This window comes from Triturus cristatus, chromosome 1_1 (genome assembly GCF_964204655.1).
Source record: "Triturus cristatus chromosome 1_1, aTriCri1.1, whole genome shotgun sequence".
Lineage (NCBI taxonomy): Eukaryota > Metazoa > Chordata > Amphibia > Caudata > Salamandridae > Triturus > Triturus cristatus.
In genome coordinates this window covers 37,111,585-37,131,058 of record NC_140579.1, presented here as the reverse complement: position 1 = coordinate 37,131,058, position 19,474 = coordinate 37,111,585, and the positions used below count along the sequence as shown (strand labels likewise).

General features: G+C 47.1%; 1 protein-coding gene across 1 annotated transcript in view; it reads right to left on the bottom strand.

Moving 5' to 3' along the window:
* Window positions 1-8,709: 8,709 nt before the first annotated feature.
* LOC146869280 (RNA helicase MOV-10-like) overlaps window positions 8,710-19,474 on the bottom strand; it is a 283,487-nt gene continuing 272,722 nt past the window's right edge. The window contains exon 17 of the mRNA XM_085633089.1: window positions 8,710-12,427. Coding sequence (XP_085489215.1) covers window positions 12,363-12,427 — 65 coding nt within the window. The 3' untranslated portion in view covers window positions 8,710-12,362. The remainder of the gene's footprint in view (window positions 12,428-19,474) is intronic.

Sequence of the window (19,474 nt, the reverse complement as noted above, 5' to 3'; positions counted from 1 at the left end):
TGGTTACGGTCCGGCGACAACCTTACTAAGAAAACAGACATACAATCGAGCATGATTTAAACAGTCCATGTAGATGGTGGGAAAAATTGCTGCTAATTAACCACCATACAGAGTATTATACGACACGTAACACCACTTAAAGAAACAGCGATTGCAGTACTCATTAAAGTAAGATTATAGCACACAGTAGGGTTGCCTAGGATGTAAAATGGACAGTGTGGGATGTACAACCCTCAGTAGCATGATATTTAGGTATTATTTAATAAGGATAGTTGGGTGTAGGTTGCATCAAGTTCATTAAGGCCACTTAGGACGGAATCAAAACGGTCCATCCATTTACATTCCCTGATGTTAAGGATTGAGCCAAGGTCACCACCCCTAACGCCCAGTGTAATGGCTTCAATTACCAGCCATTTTATCGATTCAGGGGGATGGTTGAATGTTTTGAAATGGTCGACCATGGGTGCTCCAGGGGTGGTACATCTTATCCTGCTGCAATGTTGGAGTATCCGGCATTTCACTTTCTGAGTAGTCTGGCCTATGTAAATCTTATTGCAGGGGCAGACTATCGCATAGTTGACGTTCTTTGTATTGCAATTGGTGAGCGTCTTTAAATCCACCGTGCAGTTGTTATGTTGGAACGTCTTTGTTTCAATGGTCAGATTGCAGGCTTTGCACTGTCCACATTTGACATGGCCCGCCGGAGCGGGAAGATGCCAAAGCGATTCAATGGTCAGTCTAGTCGGTGTTTCCAAGAGGGACTTGACCACATGGTCGCGTACATTTTTGCCTTTCTTGAAGGAATGCATTGGGGGTTCGGTAAGCTGTAGTTCTGCTGACACCAAATGCCAATGTTTATTAACAATCTGGCGGATATCATTACTCCTTGTGTTAAATGTAGTAACACATATCAGTCTATTAGGGTCATCCGTCCGGACTTTAGGAGTAAGGAGAAGGTCTCTGTGGTTGTACCAGGCTCTTTTGCGGGCCCTCTTGACAAGCCTCCGAGGGTAGCCGCGTTCGATCAATCTACAGATGAGGTCATCTGATTCCGTAAAGAAATCCTCTTTTCGTGTGCAGTTCCTCCTGATCCTGAGGAACTGGCCGAAAGGGAGGTTATCGCGTAGTCCTCTAGGATGGTGACTTCCATACCTCAATAAGGTGTTTCTTTCCGTAGTTTTACGGAACAGGGTTGTGTAGAGACAATCATCCAGAGCCTTGATGGTGATATCAAGAAAGTCAATACTAGACTTGTCCTTAGTCATAGTGAACTGAATATCCACCGATCTACCATTCAACCAACGGAAAAAGTCATCTAGTTCCTGGTCATTGCCTGTCCAAACCATCAGGACGTCATCAATATAACGTTTCCAATACGTGACCTGTTGACTGAAAGGATTTGAGATGTTACTAACAAAAGTCTGCTCAAAGTTGTCCATATACAAAATGGCCAGGTCTGGGGCAAAGCTGGCACCCATCGCGACGCCTTTAGTTTGCATAAAGAAGTCATTTTGAAAGAAAAAGAAATTCTGTGTCATCGCTATTTTGAGCAATTGAATGATGAAATCTGAGGGAACTTGCATCGGTTGTGTTCTTGTCTCCAAATATTTCAAAATCACCTCCAAAGCGTGTTGTTGAGGGATACTGGTGTATAGTGACACAATGTCCAGTGTCACTAGAATTTGGGTGGCTGGATTAAAAGGCATCCCATCGACCAGATTGATAACTTGCATGGTGTCCCGCAGGTACGAATCTGTGTTTTCTGCCAAGGGTTTCAAGAAAAAAATCGATGTATTTGCAGAGTGGCTCAAGGATTGAGCCACACCCCGAGACTATGGGGCGGCCAGATGGCCTTTCCTGGTTTTTATGTACCTTAGGTAAGGTGTAAATTGTCGGAAGGCGAGGTTGAGGCTGATTCAGAAAATGGAACTCCAGATTCGAAAGGAAACCTTGGGCAAGGCCATCTTGAGTTACTCGAAGGATCATGGTACTGATCTTCTTGGTGGGATTTAGATTGAGTCTGGTATAACTGATACCATCATTCAATTGAGAATAAAGTTCTTCCTTGTAGTTTTCCACATTCTGTAATACGATGGCTCCACCCTTGTCAGCGGGTTTGATGACAATAGAGTGGTTATTCCTCAAGCCATCCAAGGCCTTTCGTTCCGCAGAGGTGACATTGTGTTTAACATACTTTCTGATGGAGCAGATTCTCAGTGCCTCCTTAAGTACAGTACTTTCATAAGTCAATATCCGATGTGAGACCATTTGAGAAGTAGGTGTAAATGTGGAAGGAATGCGTAAGCCAGTACAAGATGTAATGGGACTCATTGGAGACTGACGAAAGAAGTAGCGTAACCGTATTTTCCGAAAGAAGCGGTGTAGCTCAGTCTGAAGATTGAATTTGTTGGGATAAGTCGTAGGAACATATGATAGACCTTTACTCAAAATCCGATGTTCATCATCGGTCAGTGTATGATTAGACAGGTTCATTATGGGGTCCTTTAAAGTGCCTACCAACGATAGACCCGGCGTCTCGTTTGAATTTCTCCATGTGGTTCCTGTGGGAAGTGTACCTGCTTCTGGGAAGGGTTCATCCCTTGTTGCTGAGCTCTGTCCCATCCCTGGCCTTGTTGTAAACGGCCACGCCCGCGGCCTCTGTTCCAATTCCAATTCGCATTTCTTCCCCTGGGAGGTCGCCATTGTCGGTCCTCTAAAAAAGCCGGTCCAGAGGGTGGATAGTAGGCAGTATCCTGAGGTTGGTACCCTATGTTGCTCCCTGCCTGTTCACCCTCACTGCCAGTGGAACCCGACGATTCCGAAAAATTCGTGAATCTGCGAGTACCTCGGAAGCCACGTCTTCCTCTATTGAAGAAGCGGCCCTGTTGGTCCTGCTTGTAATAATCTTCTTGCAGATACGGATAGGTCAGTTTCTTATCATAGAAGCGGACGTCTTTGGAAAGTTTATCCAATTTCTTGGCTTGTGTGTTGACATCAAACTCCTTGATGGTTTTTTCAAGACGTTCTAAAGCTTCCTTAGCATTTGTTAGTGCATTGTCTGTAGAGATATCTCGTTTCAAATCCGCAATTTCCTTCATCAATAATTCGACCTGTTCAAGGGCAGTCTCAACTCCCAGGACCATCCAGTGGCGTGAACAGTTGCTGGCCACAAAGCTGAAGCCTTCCTTGAATTTGGGTTGGTCCACAAAGATCGCTGACTCGTTCTTAACCTGCAATCCAACCGGTATGACGTTTGACTGTAGGTATTTGGTCAAAAGATGGCCATGCAGCCTGGTGCGGGTCAACTTCTTCTCTAATCTCTCTAGTTTGTTAATCTTCTCATTAAGAGACACATCAATGTTTGGGGTATTCGAAGAAATAAACAGGTTGGAGGGATCTTGAATAAGTGTGGTAATGTATCTGGCCCTGATTTGAATTGCTGATCTTCCTTCTGACTGAATCTTTGGATAATCGATTAAATTATGGTCATACATGCATAAAATAGGTGTTGTCTTTAAATCTGTTCGAATCACTAACAAATGTATGCTTTTTATTCCTTTAAATGTGTTTCCACTGTGATTATCTTTTTGTGTACCAGTTATGATTTCGTTCATATCCTCATGGTTGGCAGTGTCTCTATCCTGCCAATACCTGGGTCACGTCCGCCTTAAATAATGACAATACATCTGGCTTTTCCGCTAGCCTTGCCCATTAACCTGTCAAATGTCAGTGGAGAGCAGCACGTCTCTGGGCATGCTTATTTCAGAAGGTGTTAAGCCCTTTCCATTACTAGAAAGTTTAAGTGCAAAATTCAAGAGGTATGGTCGCTCTCTGCTCTCTCAATTATTACCATGTAGATGAGGGCATGCCATTCACGGGTGTCTGGTTGAAGTATGCACAGGTAATTGACACTCCTTCTGGGGTGTCTGGTTGAAGTATGCACAGGTCATTGACACTCTCCCACCTGCAGTGCTGTGGGTAGTTCATCAAATTCAGCCAGCCACCCCCTAGGTGGAGGCTTGCACTCCCAAACTTCTGCTAGTGTAAAACCCGGCCACACCTCCATTTCAGTGAAATTTAGTAATTCACGACACTGACAACCCCAGGGGCCAAATACTGGGCTGTGTAAATGCGGCACAATGTCACCATGAACAATTTGCTTGGAGTGGATGGGTGTTAACCCAGGCTGGTTGAAGGCACAAAATTTTGACAATCATCTGTCACCGTCATACATAAATAAAACGAACTTCACAGGGTCGCAGAAGAGGCAAGCCAGGCTAAGTCTCGGTAGACCACGTCACTCTGGGCTTTACCTTGCCTCCCTGTGGAACAGGGAGAATAACCTTAAAGATGTTATGTATGACACACAAACCCAGGCCTTCCTCTTGTCTCAAAACAGCTCAGGCTGATGACTTTCCTGTCTAGACTAAGCTGCCACTATGACTGTGAGTTGAAGAAAACATTACACCAGCTGTTTCCGAATAGCAAGGCTAAAAGATGAGGCAGCAGCATCTCTTGACTCAAGCGTGGAACTCACAATAATACATACCTTCAAGATGTTATGTATGACCCACAAAACCCAGGCCCTCAGCTTGTCTAAAAACAGCTCTAGCTGCTGACTTTCCTGCATAGACTAAGCAGCCACTATGACTGTGATTTGAAAGAAAACATTACACCAACTGTCTTCGAATAGTAAGGCAAAGATGAAAGACAGCAGCACCTCTTGACTCAAGCGTGGAACTCACAATAATAACATCGGTATTCCAAATACAAACCTTTAACCAATCTTTGATTACATATGACTATCTTAATCACCGCCAGCCTGGGCCTACTTCCTTAGTAAAATGGCGAGTGGCCCGCCAAAGAGTACATTTGAAATATAAAGCCATGCATTTTCAACATGAAGCCAGGAATCGAAGGAAAGCTTGGGGAGGGTGGGCTCTGGTTCGGGGCTTTCCGGAATGAAACCTCCGTCAAGTTAAGAGAGACCACTAACTCAACCCGAGCTTGGGAAACTGCCCCATAGGTTGCTTGCATGGATTGTAGTCCACCAGCGTGTGGGCTGCAATAAGGAATACATTACAGGGACAAATATGAGCATGATGTTTGGACAACAAAGCCTATATCTTACATCAGACTCTGAAAACCATGCTGATTTGGCAAGCCGTCATGTTTGACGACAGTGCTAACTGGAGGCCTGTCCCCAACGACGGGGGTGAATAACAAGAGGTGGTGCCCTGGGATCACCACAAGAATAGTGACTGCATATGAGAGCGAAGCCGAGGGAAACAATCGTGCGCCCAGCGCTAAAGATATCCGTCCGTAAAGCAGCAAACCGCTCTGCTGCGCTGGGGGGTGGACGAGAGCGCGCCCCGGAGACCGGGACGCAGATCGGGCCTAGTCTCATGCAAACACTAAAAGCCCAGCCCCACGCTGCAAGGGTGAGTGGTGTCTGCCTGCTTAATAGCATGATTGCTCCAAAGCATAAGTTTGTTGGACCATTTGCCAAGAGCCCCCTCGACTCACTTCGGTCCAATTGCAATCTGCTATGGGCAGACACAGAGTACCGCGTGAATTACACCAGTTCTGATGGTGTTGCGGACGCCATGACCGACTCGCAATACTTGAAGGCGGCAGATGGCCCTACGTTCTTGTTTCACCCCCGCTGCCGAACCGCATTCTCTGGAGCGAGAAAGCCAAACCTCAGCTGCTTAATGGCGGGGCCAACCCTCACACAAGGAAACCAAATCTAGGTGCTGCTTAACCCGAGACCCTGAAGTCTTTATGTTATGAAACTGGTCCCTTTGCAAAGTGCTCCGAAACCTTCGTGTAGGGTTTGTGCTATCAAAATCGCATTTAATATATCAATACATACACAAAAATGCATAAAACCGACTGGATCGCCAAGGGTGCATAGGACATGGCCACCAAAGGGGGACCCCACATTAACCGCTAACTACGAGGCAACATGACACTGCCTAACGCGTGTACCTTGAAGGCATGCAGCCCTCTTCAATACATGCTGCAGCTCTTGAGCCATGCCGCTTTGTTACAGGCGGGGGAGGAGCCGCCGCGGCCAGGAAGAGCAACCTGCACCACGAGGCCAGCCCCCCCAGAGAGACAAGGTAGCAGGGGGGCACATCTCGCCACAGGTAAAGCAGCCCCTCTGGGCACTCCGGCAAGTTCACCCGGCGAGTGAGCCGCCCCCGAATGCCAGAGGGCCTCGGAACACTGGCCGCCCGCGGCCCTATCGGACGAACGCTCTTAGAAGGGCAGAAGTAAGCACGTCCCCCCTCGGGGCACACAGACAGCCCCCCACACAAGCCCGTTCTACCGCTGGCAGACAACAACCTGTCGGACCCTGACTCATGTAGCTCTCCCTGAACAGAAAGCATTACACCCGTAGGCCTCATGCAGCAGCCCAGCCCCAGCCCTTCGAGATGACAGCCAGGCCGAGCCGAACCCACAGACAACCATCCCTCTTAAAGGAACATCGGGTCCCCGACTGACACGAGAAAAATGGAGGCTGCAAAATCTAAATAAACAGGGAGATAAGCTCAAGACGATAACCACTGCCCCCACAGGAACTCTCCTCGGGGCCCCAACGCACCAGATCCACCCAATTTCCTCGCCCAACCAAACCGGCATTAGGCTGCTAATGCACTTGCCCCAACGCTGCGCGAGCCACATTAATCAATGTTCTAATAATGTATGCATTGCAAGGGGGATATGCAGATTTAGATGAGCGTTTGTAGCTCACTGCTGAATATTAGGACAAAATTGCAAATAACAAAAGGATGCCTCTTTTGAAAATAGTAACCAGCTGACCTATTTACATCATACGCACTCTGTACTCTTCTTGGCACACGCTCTTAGCAGCAGGCATATTAACCCTCTGCCCGAACTTCGCCGAAGTCAAAACCTCAACTGTACAAAAACCTGCTTGCTCTCCTGGCAGATAATGAATCACACGAGTTATCTTGACATTTATGTGAGGCCTGGTAATTGGCGCAGAATCAAACGCAGCCTCCGGCGCTTCAAAAGCATAATAAACTTCCAAACCCGGCGCCCTCAAGAAGCCAACACTCGTGCGATGGCCCACCCGGCCACGCAACCACACCAAGCGAGGCGGGAAGGGGGGGGGGGGGGGGGGGGGAAGGCTTCGACAGGCGGCCACTAGAGAGCTGCCCTGCTGATGTCCCACTGCGTGGGACGCGGGCAGCGGCAGACTGCCTTGTTTGAGCAGAGAGTCTTTCCAGCCCTCTCATGCCAATGCCTGCGCTCTTCTCATAGCATGAGAGCTGCACGGGATTGGATGACAGTCTGTCCCAGGGGCTACTAGGGACAGAAAGGAGACAGGAGGTGTGATGCTGGAGGCGGCCGGTGGTTTCAGGTAAGTTCTTTAAAAAATATATATATATATTACTAACACCCCCACTCCCCCCACATGATCCCCCTCCGCTGTTCCCACCACCCTTTGTTTGTGGCAGCTGCCACTGAGGATAGTGTGAGTCGAGAAGGGGGAGGAGACATGCAAGAATAAACAGAAAAGAAAGGCACACTTAACGGTGGAGTGGAGAAGGGTTAGTGGAGGGAGGAACATTCATCACACCTATAAATCCTAAAGTAAACTCACCACCTCACCCTAAAAGGATATGGACAAGGAAAGCTAGTTCTTGCAGGAATTAAGGTCCCCGGTAAGTAATCAGGAAATTTCTATTTCATAAAGATACATATGGCGCTGGCCAGGGAGGCAAAGATGGACAACAAGAGGCTGGCGAGGAACGTCTGCCGAGAGCGGGGCCTCACAGGGACAAAGAGATGCCCGTGAAAGAGCAGGACAACAAGGAGGGGGCTGGCGGGGTTTGAACCCACCAATCAGCCGAAAGTCTTGACAAGATTGGTTAGGAAGGGGAGAGGTCAAGGAAGCAGCCTTATTTTGACTGCCCGAAGTTGGCCCACCCACCCACACCAAAGAGCGGGTATAGCAGAATGGGCAGGGCAAGCAGAAACAGCACAAAAATAGACAGACAAGGCAGCACACTAGCTTAAGTTGACGAGCCGCTAAACAGTGTCCTTGGTATGCCTTCCCAAAGGGGCACTGAGCGAGCAGGAGCGAGCAGGAGCGCGGCCCGCATGGGGTCAGCAGCAGCCGGTCACGGCACTTGCAGCCCGGGTTGCAAGGTTAGCCTGGAGGCCGCAAGAGCTAGACACCAAAGCTGGGAGGCCGTCACACAAGGGGCTGTGCGGAAGCGCTGTAAGGAGTGTAAAGAGCAATGCGTCAGTGTGATACGGTTATAGAAGTGATGCAGTGCAGAAATCATGGAACGTACAGAGGACCATCAAATGTGAGGTTTGTTTTATGCTTTCAAATAAACTGCGGCCGTTATGCAGCAGCTAAGTCTCTAGATCTTATTACTAGTTATGGGGAAAGGGATGGCTAAGGTGCACAAAGGAGGGCGGAGGGGGGCACGTGCCCGTCTGGGAGAGGTTCATCTAAGTTTCCTTTCTGTGTCGTCCGTTTTAGTGCTTTACTGCCTTTTTTAGTTTCCTAGATGCCGATATATACTCTATATATCAGTTTTAAATTAGACACAAGAGCTTGGCCTTATGTTGACCAAATCTTTAGATTGGGATGATAAACAGTTTTTGCTCTTTTACAATTACCAGCAAAATAATTATTTTAAATAAAGAAAACACGTTTGCAGAAATAAACTTTATTTTGTATTTATAATACAAACAATCCATATTCGCGCATAAAGTATTCAAAAGCAACAATTAGAAATTGTTACGGAGCAAATTAGTTCAGCCCTACTACAGTACAATGAAACATCAAATGAGAGTTTGTCAAGGACATAAGAGAAATATGATTCAAGACAGTTGCAAATGGGTAAGAATTTAAAGTCCCTTCATGGATAAAAGACTAAGCCTGGGCAAAGCACCACGCTATGCTCGCGTAGTTTGTGAAGTTTGCGCTACTTCGCACTATGCGAATTGCATGTAGCACAGTGCAAACACTCGTAGCATAGCATAGTGCAGCGGTCATTTTTTGCTTGCTCGCGGTCCTCAATGTCAAGTTGGCGACCGCGAGCAAGCAAAATGACATCCCGGCGAGACTTTTTCCTCGTTCGCGATCAGCAACATCAAGTTGCCGATCGCGAGCGTAGAAAATAAACCTCCCGGCGAGCTTCTCAACGCGAGGACGACAGGTTTCTCATTGCGAGTGGTCGCGTATGCTTGCGACCGCTCGTGATGAGAAACTACCAGTCCGCGTTGAGAAAGCTGCCGCTCGAGTAGAAATCTACTCGAGCGGCAGAAAACGACCACTTGCACTGTGCAAGATGCAGTTTGCACTGATTGCACAGTGCGGACAAGCATCCGGCACTGTGCAATCAGTGCGAACAGCATCTTGTACAGTGCACTACGCAGTTTGCGAAGCTACGCGTAGCTCGCGAAGTGCACTACGCGTAGCGCTACTTCGCAAACTACGCCCAGGGTTATAAAAGACTACAAAAAGCACATGAAAACAAAAGCAGCACATTTACCAGGCAATTGATAAAAACAGGCTCTCGGATGTCAAACACAAACTATTTCCTCTAAAATGACTTCATGTAAAATAAATTAGTCATTAAAATAGATGTATAAATAAAGGTATGTGTTCAAGGATGGTTGATGACAGGTGAGAATTTGCTGTTTCAATGCGGGGTCTCTGGGCGCCTGGTAATTCGGCTACGGCAATCCTGGCTGATAGAAGTGCTGACAGTAGGCGCAATAGGTCTGAAACGTTCATAGGTCAGTCCAGCATTCACGGCAGCTTTGGGTTGCACGTTTAGGGGAAGTAGATTTTAAAAAAACAGTTCAGCCAAAAGAGCATTCGCCATTCTGGCCAGCAGGGGTCAGATTAACCACACGTTTAACTCCCTAAACTTTGCATGTCCAGCAATTAAGTAACTGCATCAGTGCCCCCTTAAGCAGAGTGGTGCTTCTTGTGAGTGCAACTCCTGGGTGGCTTACAATATCCTTATTTATACGGCCGGGGATCCTTTATGCCATGTATATAAATCGCCTCTACATGACTCGTGGAATAATAGCCATTAAAATAAGTGTCCAGTGTTAAGTGAGATCGAATTATCACAAAAACATCAGCTTTAAATAATTTATAGTAATGCAACCATACTGGCCCCAAACATCTACTTGATATTTTAAGAATACGCTTAGTTCCTAAATCGCTGTATTTTATTTGCTTCAAATTAACTCTCACCTCCTCCAAATAAAAGACTACAATTATTTACAAATAATTTCAAGCACTAGGTTTAGCGAATCCACAAATTGTGGTACATGTACAAGAAGTGTTCTCTCCATTCATGGATGTTCATAGGGTCCAGTAAAACTATCAGAAGAGGGTGAATGGTTTCCGCTCCTTTAATGCTTTGTGGACCATTTTGAAGACAAAAAAACTTTGACTGCTATTTGTGTGAAAGGGTTTGACTTGTTATTTCAAGAGCTTCTGTGGCATTGGGCCAGGAAAATCCCTGCAGAATTTGGGATTTCTGTCCAAGTGCATATTGTTTTCCAGGATGGGGATTTGACGCACCAACACGGTTTGCACATAAATGTTAGTTTTAAACGTACTAGTGTGCAACAAGAGCTAAAAAGGCACGAGGGTTCACAATTTAGGGCACTACAATCCAATACATGCAACAATTACCAGATGAGAACATTTAGTAAAAAACAGGACTGCCCTCTCTACACTAGAAAAACAGTAGGAAAGAGACCTGCTTTTAGAGGAAAGATAACGCTTTTTGGAATGATTGAAGTACTAATCAGGCCCCTTATGGCCGCAGTCCCCTATACATACTCCGCTGGGGCCGTCAGCTGGTCCCAAAAGCCAGACAAGTAGATTACATTGTTCAGCCCCCCGTGGCCTCTCGAGGGCACTTGGATGTCTGCAATCCTTTACACAAACCATGATGGATAAACTTCATACCCCTGAATCTTCGGCGCATAAGCACCACGTTTGGCATCATTGGATAATGTCTGAACCCCCCACAACGGATCGGTTCTGAATAGTATGGACCATCTACAATTGAGATTGGGATCCCCAATCCTCAGAAGGAATGCTCATGTCGCTGCACACCGCAGGAGCTGCTGTACCCGCTGGCGCACTCTACTTGAAGCCTGCGATGGTTGGCTCATATCTGGTGCTTGTAACCAGGACTCTGGCACCTGGTCAACAATCGCTGCAGTACAAACGCAGAATGCTACCGGTGCACTATATCCAAGTTAGTCAACACAGACCCATATCCATGAATATAGGCTCCATTTACTTAAGGACACCTACAAAGTGTGTGTACTTGTGAGTATGAATGACTGTGGCAAAAGAAAGAACATTCTAAACATGGAGGCAGGAGAGGGGCACGCCGCGGTACAAGGTGGAGGTGTTCTGTAAGATTTGCACCCAAAATGAAAAGGAAGTCAAGCAAATCTCAAACACTTCTCCACCGAAAATAGGAAATAGTTTCTTCCAAGACATCCATGGTGCCAAACTCCAATAGTCCCTTCCTACTTCCTCAGGTAGGTTTCAATCCCCAATAGCTTGTCATAAGGGAGAGCTCTGCAGTTAAAGGTGCAGAGCAGTAATGTCACTGTGATTGCAAGAGAGCGCCACCCACATGCTTCGATCATGTGAATGTAGGCCCCATGTTTGAGACACTCGGGGCTGTCTGTGATCAGGGTCTTGGCACCCGAGAACTCGAGATCAGAGTAAGTTGGGCTGCTGCAACCTGCACTCAAACCTTCATTGCCTCTTCCGAAGCATCGCTGCAATGGGGCATAACACATGAGCAGCTGAAGTACTGAAGAACCAGAGTCCGAATGTTCAGATGCTGCTAGTTTAATCAAGTACTGAAACAGGATGTGAAAACCACGGTTGACTGTCTTTAGTGTTTCGTAATTAGCTGCATAGATTCCATGTTTCTTTCTCTTTTTTACAAGGCACTTATAGGATTGCGCGAGTTTATCTGACTGGTAAAGGATTAAAATGATTCTGGATGCGGTTTGCTACAACAAAGTACCATTTTGCGATTTCACACCAAGAAAGAGCACGTGGGAGGACAATGAACATGAATAAAAGACAGACAACTTCGGGACAAACACGTATGGAGGTAGAAGAGAACGTCTAGCATCAGATCCTGCATGTCTTTAGGCCATTTCCATGTAAACCTTTAGTAAAGTCCATCTGCACAGGTTAGTGGAGAGGTGGACCATGTATGGAGCTTTGATGGATGAAGGAAGAGGCAACTGACGAACACATGACGAAGGCCGGTCCCATTCATGTGTCTGTAGGAGGCATGTCAAGGGCATCAAAGGTCATTCCTCCATTCTGGTTCCTCTTGCTGCTGGACAACGCTCTCTCCGCTAGACGCCCCTATAAAGGACATGGACAATAAGAGTAAAAAGTCGTTTCCCATATACATTTTGCAACCGAAGACACCTTTAACAGATCAGATGACATAGCGAATATGTGGAAGTAATTACGCATGTAATATGCTTGCTTTTCATGTGGACAACCCTTCTAAATGTTTGAAATGACACAATACTATTGAGTTTACCTCTGCACTGCCCACCAGCTAAGCTATTGTATAAATGGGAATGTAGATATTTTACGTGTTTGAATATTTTTGAAAACACATTTTAAAGCAAATAAAAATGGTACGAAATAACGACTTTGTAAAGATTAGTTCGCCTTTTATGCATCTAAAAGACCCATTATCAAAAAACCTCCAGGTCAACAACACAAAGTATGTTCTAGGTTTGCGGTTCTTAATCAGCAGTCCACGGACCCCTAGGAGTCCACAACACCTTGTTGTGGCGGGGTGAGAGCCCATCAAAAATGAAATACCAGATCAATAAAGTACATACACAAGAACAAGCAAAGTGTAAAACTGAAGATTTCTAAAGGTTTAGTAAATAAGGAATTTGAAATTGGAAGCTAAAACTTGAGTTTATATCCTTGTCATGAGTGATGTCATATGTGAGGTCATAAGGAACAGAATACAGGAGTAAACCCTTTTACCCAGTTGAGACCGGGTAAGTTATGTATCAAAAACAACAATGTCTCAACCAGTAATCATTAATAAAGACCGTTACACAAAGTGCGTTAATCACTTGAGGAGGGGGCACAAAGGGAGGAGGGAAGACCAAGAAATAGAAAATAAGGGTTGTTATTTGCAGGTAGTTATACAGCACTACTTACAATTGGATTGGAGTAACCATAACAACAAAATGTGCACTGAACGGGCTTGTGAGAGTGAACGGCGCAGTGACACAAGTGGTAAAAACAGCGTGGAATGGCGGGAAACAGTTAAAAATTGAGCTATTCGGGGTCAACAAGTACAGTTTGGATAAATATAAATACAATTTTAAGTTAACCTCGAATGACCCCGCAGAGGCCACAAATGATGCTGTGAATTTGACGGCGTTTCGACCAATTTAAATTGTGGTCATCATCAGGACGATGGTTACTAATTTCTTATATAGTGCTGTGTGAGAAGAGAAAGGTAAATAAGGATAAGAATGAAAAGGCCCCAGATACATGTATAGAAAGGAATGGCACCAGGTGAGTCAATTAGAATTTACCTGGTGGCGCAAGGTTGATTCAATCAAGGTTGGATATTTTGGCGAGGGAAAACAGCTTGAGGGGTCGCTGGGGGAAGGAAGAGTACACAGGGTCATGGATGATAGGTCGCAAGGCCTAAGTAGGAAAAGGCGAAGTGGGAAAAAACGGGATTGGGGCATGGCAAACAGTACCTGTTGAAAGCGTACGGGGAACACCTTGCTGGATCCAAATTGGCTCAGCAGATGAAACAGACCCTAAGGGATGAAAAGAGGGGGGACATGCGAAGCATGAATTAGAATTAAGGAAAGGGGAAGTGGCCATGGACGAGGTTTGATCGGGTCGGGAATTATGAATTCTTACCTTCGCGTTAAGTAATTGCTGCCCGAATTGTAGAGGCTGGAAATAGCAATCCGCTAAGTCAGTCGGGATGTCGGGTAGCGGCGTGCGTGTCAAAAGCATAAATCAGACAGGATACGGGAATTAATCCAGGAGGACGAGCAAAACGTCCACACCGGTTGCGCAGCGCGTAGGGTATAAATGCCGGAGCACAGGGCTTCCTGGTCACGTGGGGGGTAGGGAACACTAGCTTGAGTATTACATCCAGGGCAGGTGACCCAGGGGGACTTATTTTTGGAAAGTTCTGTGAAGATTTGTCAAACAAGGCCAAAGTTATTACCAACCTAAAAAAACACTCTTTCTATGGAAAAGCAGACCTAATAACTACCGAATGGCGACCGCAAGCAAGGCTCTGGGTAGCTATTCGCACTACCCAAAGCTGGTTTTACATCAACTAGTCTAGCCCACAGCTTGTTATGGTGGAATTTCTTTTTAAAAAGTCACCTTTACAACAATATGGAATATCGCAAAGCTTTCTTTGAGAACACTTTTTCCATACTGATACCCAGCTTGTTGATATGAATGCATATAAATCTCTGCAGGAAACCTGATTGTTGATAAGATGGATATAGTTAGTGAACGAGTGGGCCATTAAGGCACACAGGAGCTAATCTCACAATTAAATGTTATTGCCCTAGCTGGAGAATACTGAACGGTAACTGCCCGCACAGCAATTATGGGTATATACCAAAGGCATCGACACAATGGGAAAAGACTAATTTACAGGCTATTTCAGTGCTAATAAATGTTACTTGGTCATCCACCAATGTTAAGCAATGGTGAATGTGATTGGGTATTATCTCCTCCCACTGGTGGATCTCGCTCTAAGGGAGAAGGGCTCCTATACATTCAACACAATATCCTCGTTTTTCATTGTGGTCGAGCGACTGTATGAATATTCTACATTCTGATGGATACATCTGCCTGTAGATTCCTCACCTTTTGAATTAACCCATGCGCTGCATTCCACAGAAACATTTCTCCTTAGCTCTCCCACGTCCATGAGGAAGTCGTAATGGAACAGCTCCACATGCTACTCCGCGTGATGTCATCAGAGCCATAAGAAGACCTCGTCGGCGTGCTGACGTCAGTTACTTTTTTTCCGCGCCATTAATGCGTAACATTTGTTTTTCAGGGCTTTTCATTTCTGAGAGTTTCTTTGTTGCAAGTCTTCGGGTCTTTGTAGCAGCGACCATGGCTACCCAGAGGAAGTCTGGATTCAAGACATGCAGGGAATGTGGGGGTCAGATGTCGATTACTGACCCCCATGAAGATAGTTTGTGCTGTCTCTTGTCCGACCACACCGTCGGTGAGTGTTAGCCATGCACGCGCATGAACCCCAAGGCTTTAAAGGAGAGCAAGGCCAAGCTGTTTATGGCTAAGGCAAAAAAGCAGAAAAGAGGTCGAAGGAGGTCGAGGTCCGGGACCAAGTCACTGACTCCGCATACCTCGAAGTCGTCGAGGAAGCATAAAAAGAAGCAATGCCATGGTTCTCGATGTCATTCGTCAAAGGATGGACACTGAAGTCAGGGTCTCCTGCTCCCCAACATCATTGCAAGGATGAAGTCTCTCCTTCTCCTGAGGTGACTCCAGCACTGTCTTCGGCTCAGAGAGTGGTGACTTCACCAGTGCAGAGAGAAATGATGCCTTTTCCGCCGGCTACTCCATTCCCGGCTCCAGGGTCTCCGGCACCACAACCGGAGTAGATTGTGCTGCCTCCTTGAGCTGGCTCAGAACGCGCAGTACCGTACCCAGGGTATCCTGCCTTCCCAACTCCAGGTACGGATCCATCTCATTAACTCAATGCGATCTTTGGCTTGTTTGTCAGAGCGGCTAACCCTGCTGGCGCACCAGTTGGCCTTATGGGCCCGCTGGCATACTCCCTGGGAGGCTCGCCACCTCACTTTCCTCAGGCACCTCTCTTGCCTTTTATGCCAATGGCTCTGGGGAGTTGGCCTCTTTCAACACGAGGTTCTGGATGCCGGTGCAGTCTCGAGGGGAGAGAGGCAATGGACGGATCTTCTCCGACGCTGTGTGGCTCCAGTCCGGCGCGACCTTGTCCGATGCAGTCTACTATCCCGGTGGACCTCCCTTCGACGCCGATCCTAAAGTCACCGGCACTGCATCTGGCAGCCCCAAGAATGAGGTCTAGAAGGGAAGCGCAAAGGTTGATAGAAGAGTAGTAGTATAAAAAACAGCATGAGGAGGCTGCGGAGGGTGAGATTGTTGACCCTGATCAAGAATGTGAGGGCCTGCAGAAGGCTAGTGGCCTGGATACATCTCCTGAATGGAAGCTCTACTCACCAAAAGGTCATCCAACACAAGAGTTGACTTTGTATCACTCTGTCATTAGGAAGGCAGCTGATCTGCTGGATTTACCATTGCCTACTGTTATTGTGCTCCTCTAGGCAGTCAGCTGGGCCATTCCAGTCTACACCTGCAGATAGAAAAAATCCAAACTTGTGGAGCAATCCACAAAGAAAGTATTCACTTTGGGTAGTATGGCTCTGAAGTTGATAAATGTGACATGCCTGTTGGGCCCCTATATCCATGCTCTGATGGTTTAGGTGAGGGAAGTGCTCCCGAAGCTTCCTGAAGATGTTCAGGGCCATTTTTCGGAGTTACTTTCTGACACTCAATCTGCAGCCCGCCAGGTCATACAATCAGATCTGGACACTGTGGACTCTGTGGCCAGGGTAATAGGTCACTCTGTTTCAACCAGGAGGTACGCTTAGCTGCGTGGGTCTGGATTCTCACCGGTCATCCAAGCAACCCTATTGGACTTGCCTTTTGACGGTTCTTGTCTATTTGGAGGCAAGGCCGACTCGCCGCTGCAGCGCTTCGAAGACAGCAGAGCCACGGTAAGATCATTGGGTCTCCAGTCACAGCCCATTGACTTCGGTTACCGCAGGTTTCGTGGTTTTGGCAGGACTTTATCATTTCGAGACAAACAGCAGCCACAACAGCAGCAGCAGGCGAACTCCCTTTACAGGTCATGCAGGGGGTACAGTACAGGTCTGCAAGGTTCAGCACAACAGCAAGTCTCCTCGTCCTCCTCTTCTGCCCCTCCAACTGGTACTGCAGGGAAGCAGCTCTAGCTCCTCCATCCTAGAGCACGCTTGTCCATTGGGAGGACTGGATTCCCATTTTCAACAGAATTGGAGGTCTGTTATTTCAGATTTCTGGGATGTTGAACCATGTAGAAAATGGGTACGCCCCACCCTTCCAGGAGTTCCCTCCCTCCTTTCTCCCCCCACCCCCATCAGGGTAACAGAAGAGCACCTCCTGATTCTCCTGTAGGAGGTTCTATCTTTACTACAAAAAGGTGTGATAAAGGTGGTTCCATAGCAGAAAAGGGGTCAGTACTTCCTGATTCCTAAACAGGACAGTCGCTTGAGGCTGAACCTAGACCTCAGGGTCTTCAATTTTTACCTCAAGCAGGATAAGTGCAAGATGTTGACCCCGGCTCAGGTTCTTCTGGCATTGCAGCAGGAAGATTGTATGGTGTCGATCGATTTGCAGGATGCGTATTTTCACATTCCCACCCTTGAGTCGCATCGGAAGTATCTCTGTTTTACGGTGGGGTCTCAAAATTACCACTTTGCGGTCCTTATGTTCGGTCTTACTTCCGCACCTCGGGTCTTCACAAAGCTGATGGCAACCGTAGCAGCACATTTCAAAAGATTGGGGGTTCCTGTTTGCCCTATTTGGACGACTGGCTGCTAAACGCAAAGTCACCAGAGATGGTGCTGCATCATTTGCAAGAAACACGGCTGTTTGGATAAATGTACCCAAACCTCACCTGGAGCCCCCTGAGCGCAACCTGTTCATAGGGGCAGTACTGGACACTACTGTGAGCCGTGCCTTTCCACCTCTGCAGAGGATTCAAAACATCCAGGCTATGATTCCACTTTTTCAGAATGGAGCGGTTGTGAAGGTCCTGAAGGTCTTGCGCCTGCTCAGTCTGTTCACTTCCTGCATGCTGTTGGTCAACCCTGCATGCCGGCACATGAGGCCCTCCAGTGGTGCCTCCGTAGGCAGTGGTTTCAACAGAGATCTCAAAGAGGTGGTCAGGATCGAGACACTGCAGTGGATCTGTTATGGTGGAGTGTTTCAGGCAACCTGTCTTAAGGGAAGCCATTTCAACCTCCCTCTCCGGTGACCACAGGGATAATGGCTGCCTCCACTCTGGGGTGGGGAGCTCAACTGGGGATCTGGAGGTCAAAGGCCTTGGTCTCCAGAGGAAAGATTGTTTAACATCAGTCTTCTGGAAATGCAGGCAATACGTTTGGCTCTCAAGGCCTTTCTTCCCTCTTTTCGCGGTCAGTCGGTTCAGGTTCTGACAGACAACAACAAGCAGGGAAGAGTAGGGTCGTATCGTCTCTGCAGAGGTTCTGCGACTTTGGTCCTAGGCTCAGAACTATCAGGGTTGCGTTATTGCAAATCATCTGGCCGAAGAGCTGAATGTGCGTGCGGACAGTCTCTGTCGGCAGTACTCGGCCGATCACAAGTGGCGTCTCCATCTAGAGGTGGTCCATCATATTTTCAGGATGCGTTTTTCTTCTTTTCGGTTGGACCTATTTGCCACTGACTAGAACACACACTGCATGTCATTCTGCAGTCTCCAGTATCTGTTCCAGGGGCACTAGGGGACGAGTTTGTTAGATTGGGGCAAACATCTTCTTTACGCATTTCCTCCCATACCCTTGATTCCTGGAGTTCAGAGGAAGGTTCGCCAAATCCGGGCCCAAGTCATATTGATCGCCCCGGACTAGCCAAGAAAGGTATGGTACACAGACCTTCTTTACCTCTCATTGCACCCTCTGCTCAGTCTCCCTCTCAGGGCAGACCTCCTCTTGCAATCGCAGGGGCAGGTTCTGCAATCCCTCCTCCAGAGCCTGCACCTTCATGCCTGGAGATTCAACGGGGCAAACTGAGTTCTTCCTCTTTCCCACTGGATGTGGCGGATGTTATTCTATCGGCCAGGAGACACTCCACCAAATCGGTCTATTCTGGTAGGTAGGCCAGGTTTGTTAAGTGGTGTGGAAAGAGCTCTATAGATCTTTTGCAGGCCCATCTGTCTGATATTATGAGTGCTCTTTTTCTTGCTCAAGAGGGTTGTGCAGTAGATACCGTTCAAGGCTACTTGTCAGCCTTGTTGGCTTTTCTCTGTTTACCAGATCAACCCTCGTCGTTCAAATCTCCCATAGTTATGATATTTATTAATGGTCTCACTAATAGGTTTCCTCCCACTCCCTTTATCATGCCTCAGTGGGATTTAAATTTAGTTCTCTTTCAAGATGGGTTCCCCCTTTGAACCTTTACATAGTTGTCCCTTAAGGTTCTTGGAGTTTAAGACAATATTTCTGGTTGCAATCACTTCTGCTAGGAGGGTGAGTGAGTTGCAAGCTCTTAGTTCCAAGCCTCCATTTACTTCATTCCATGCGGATAAGATGGTTC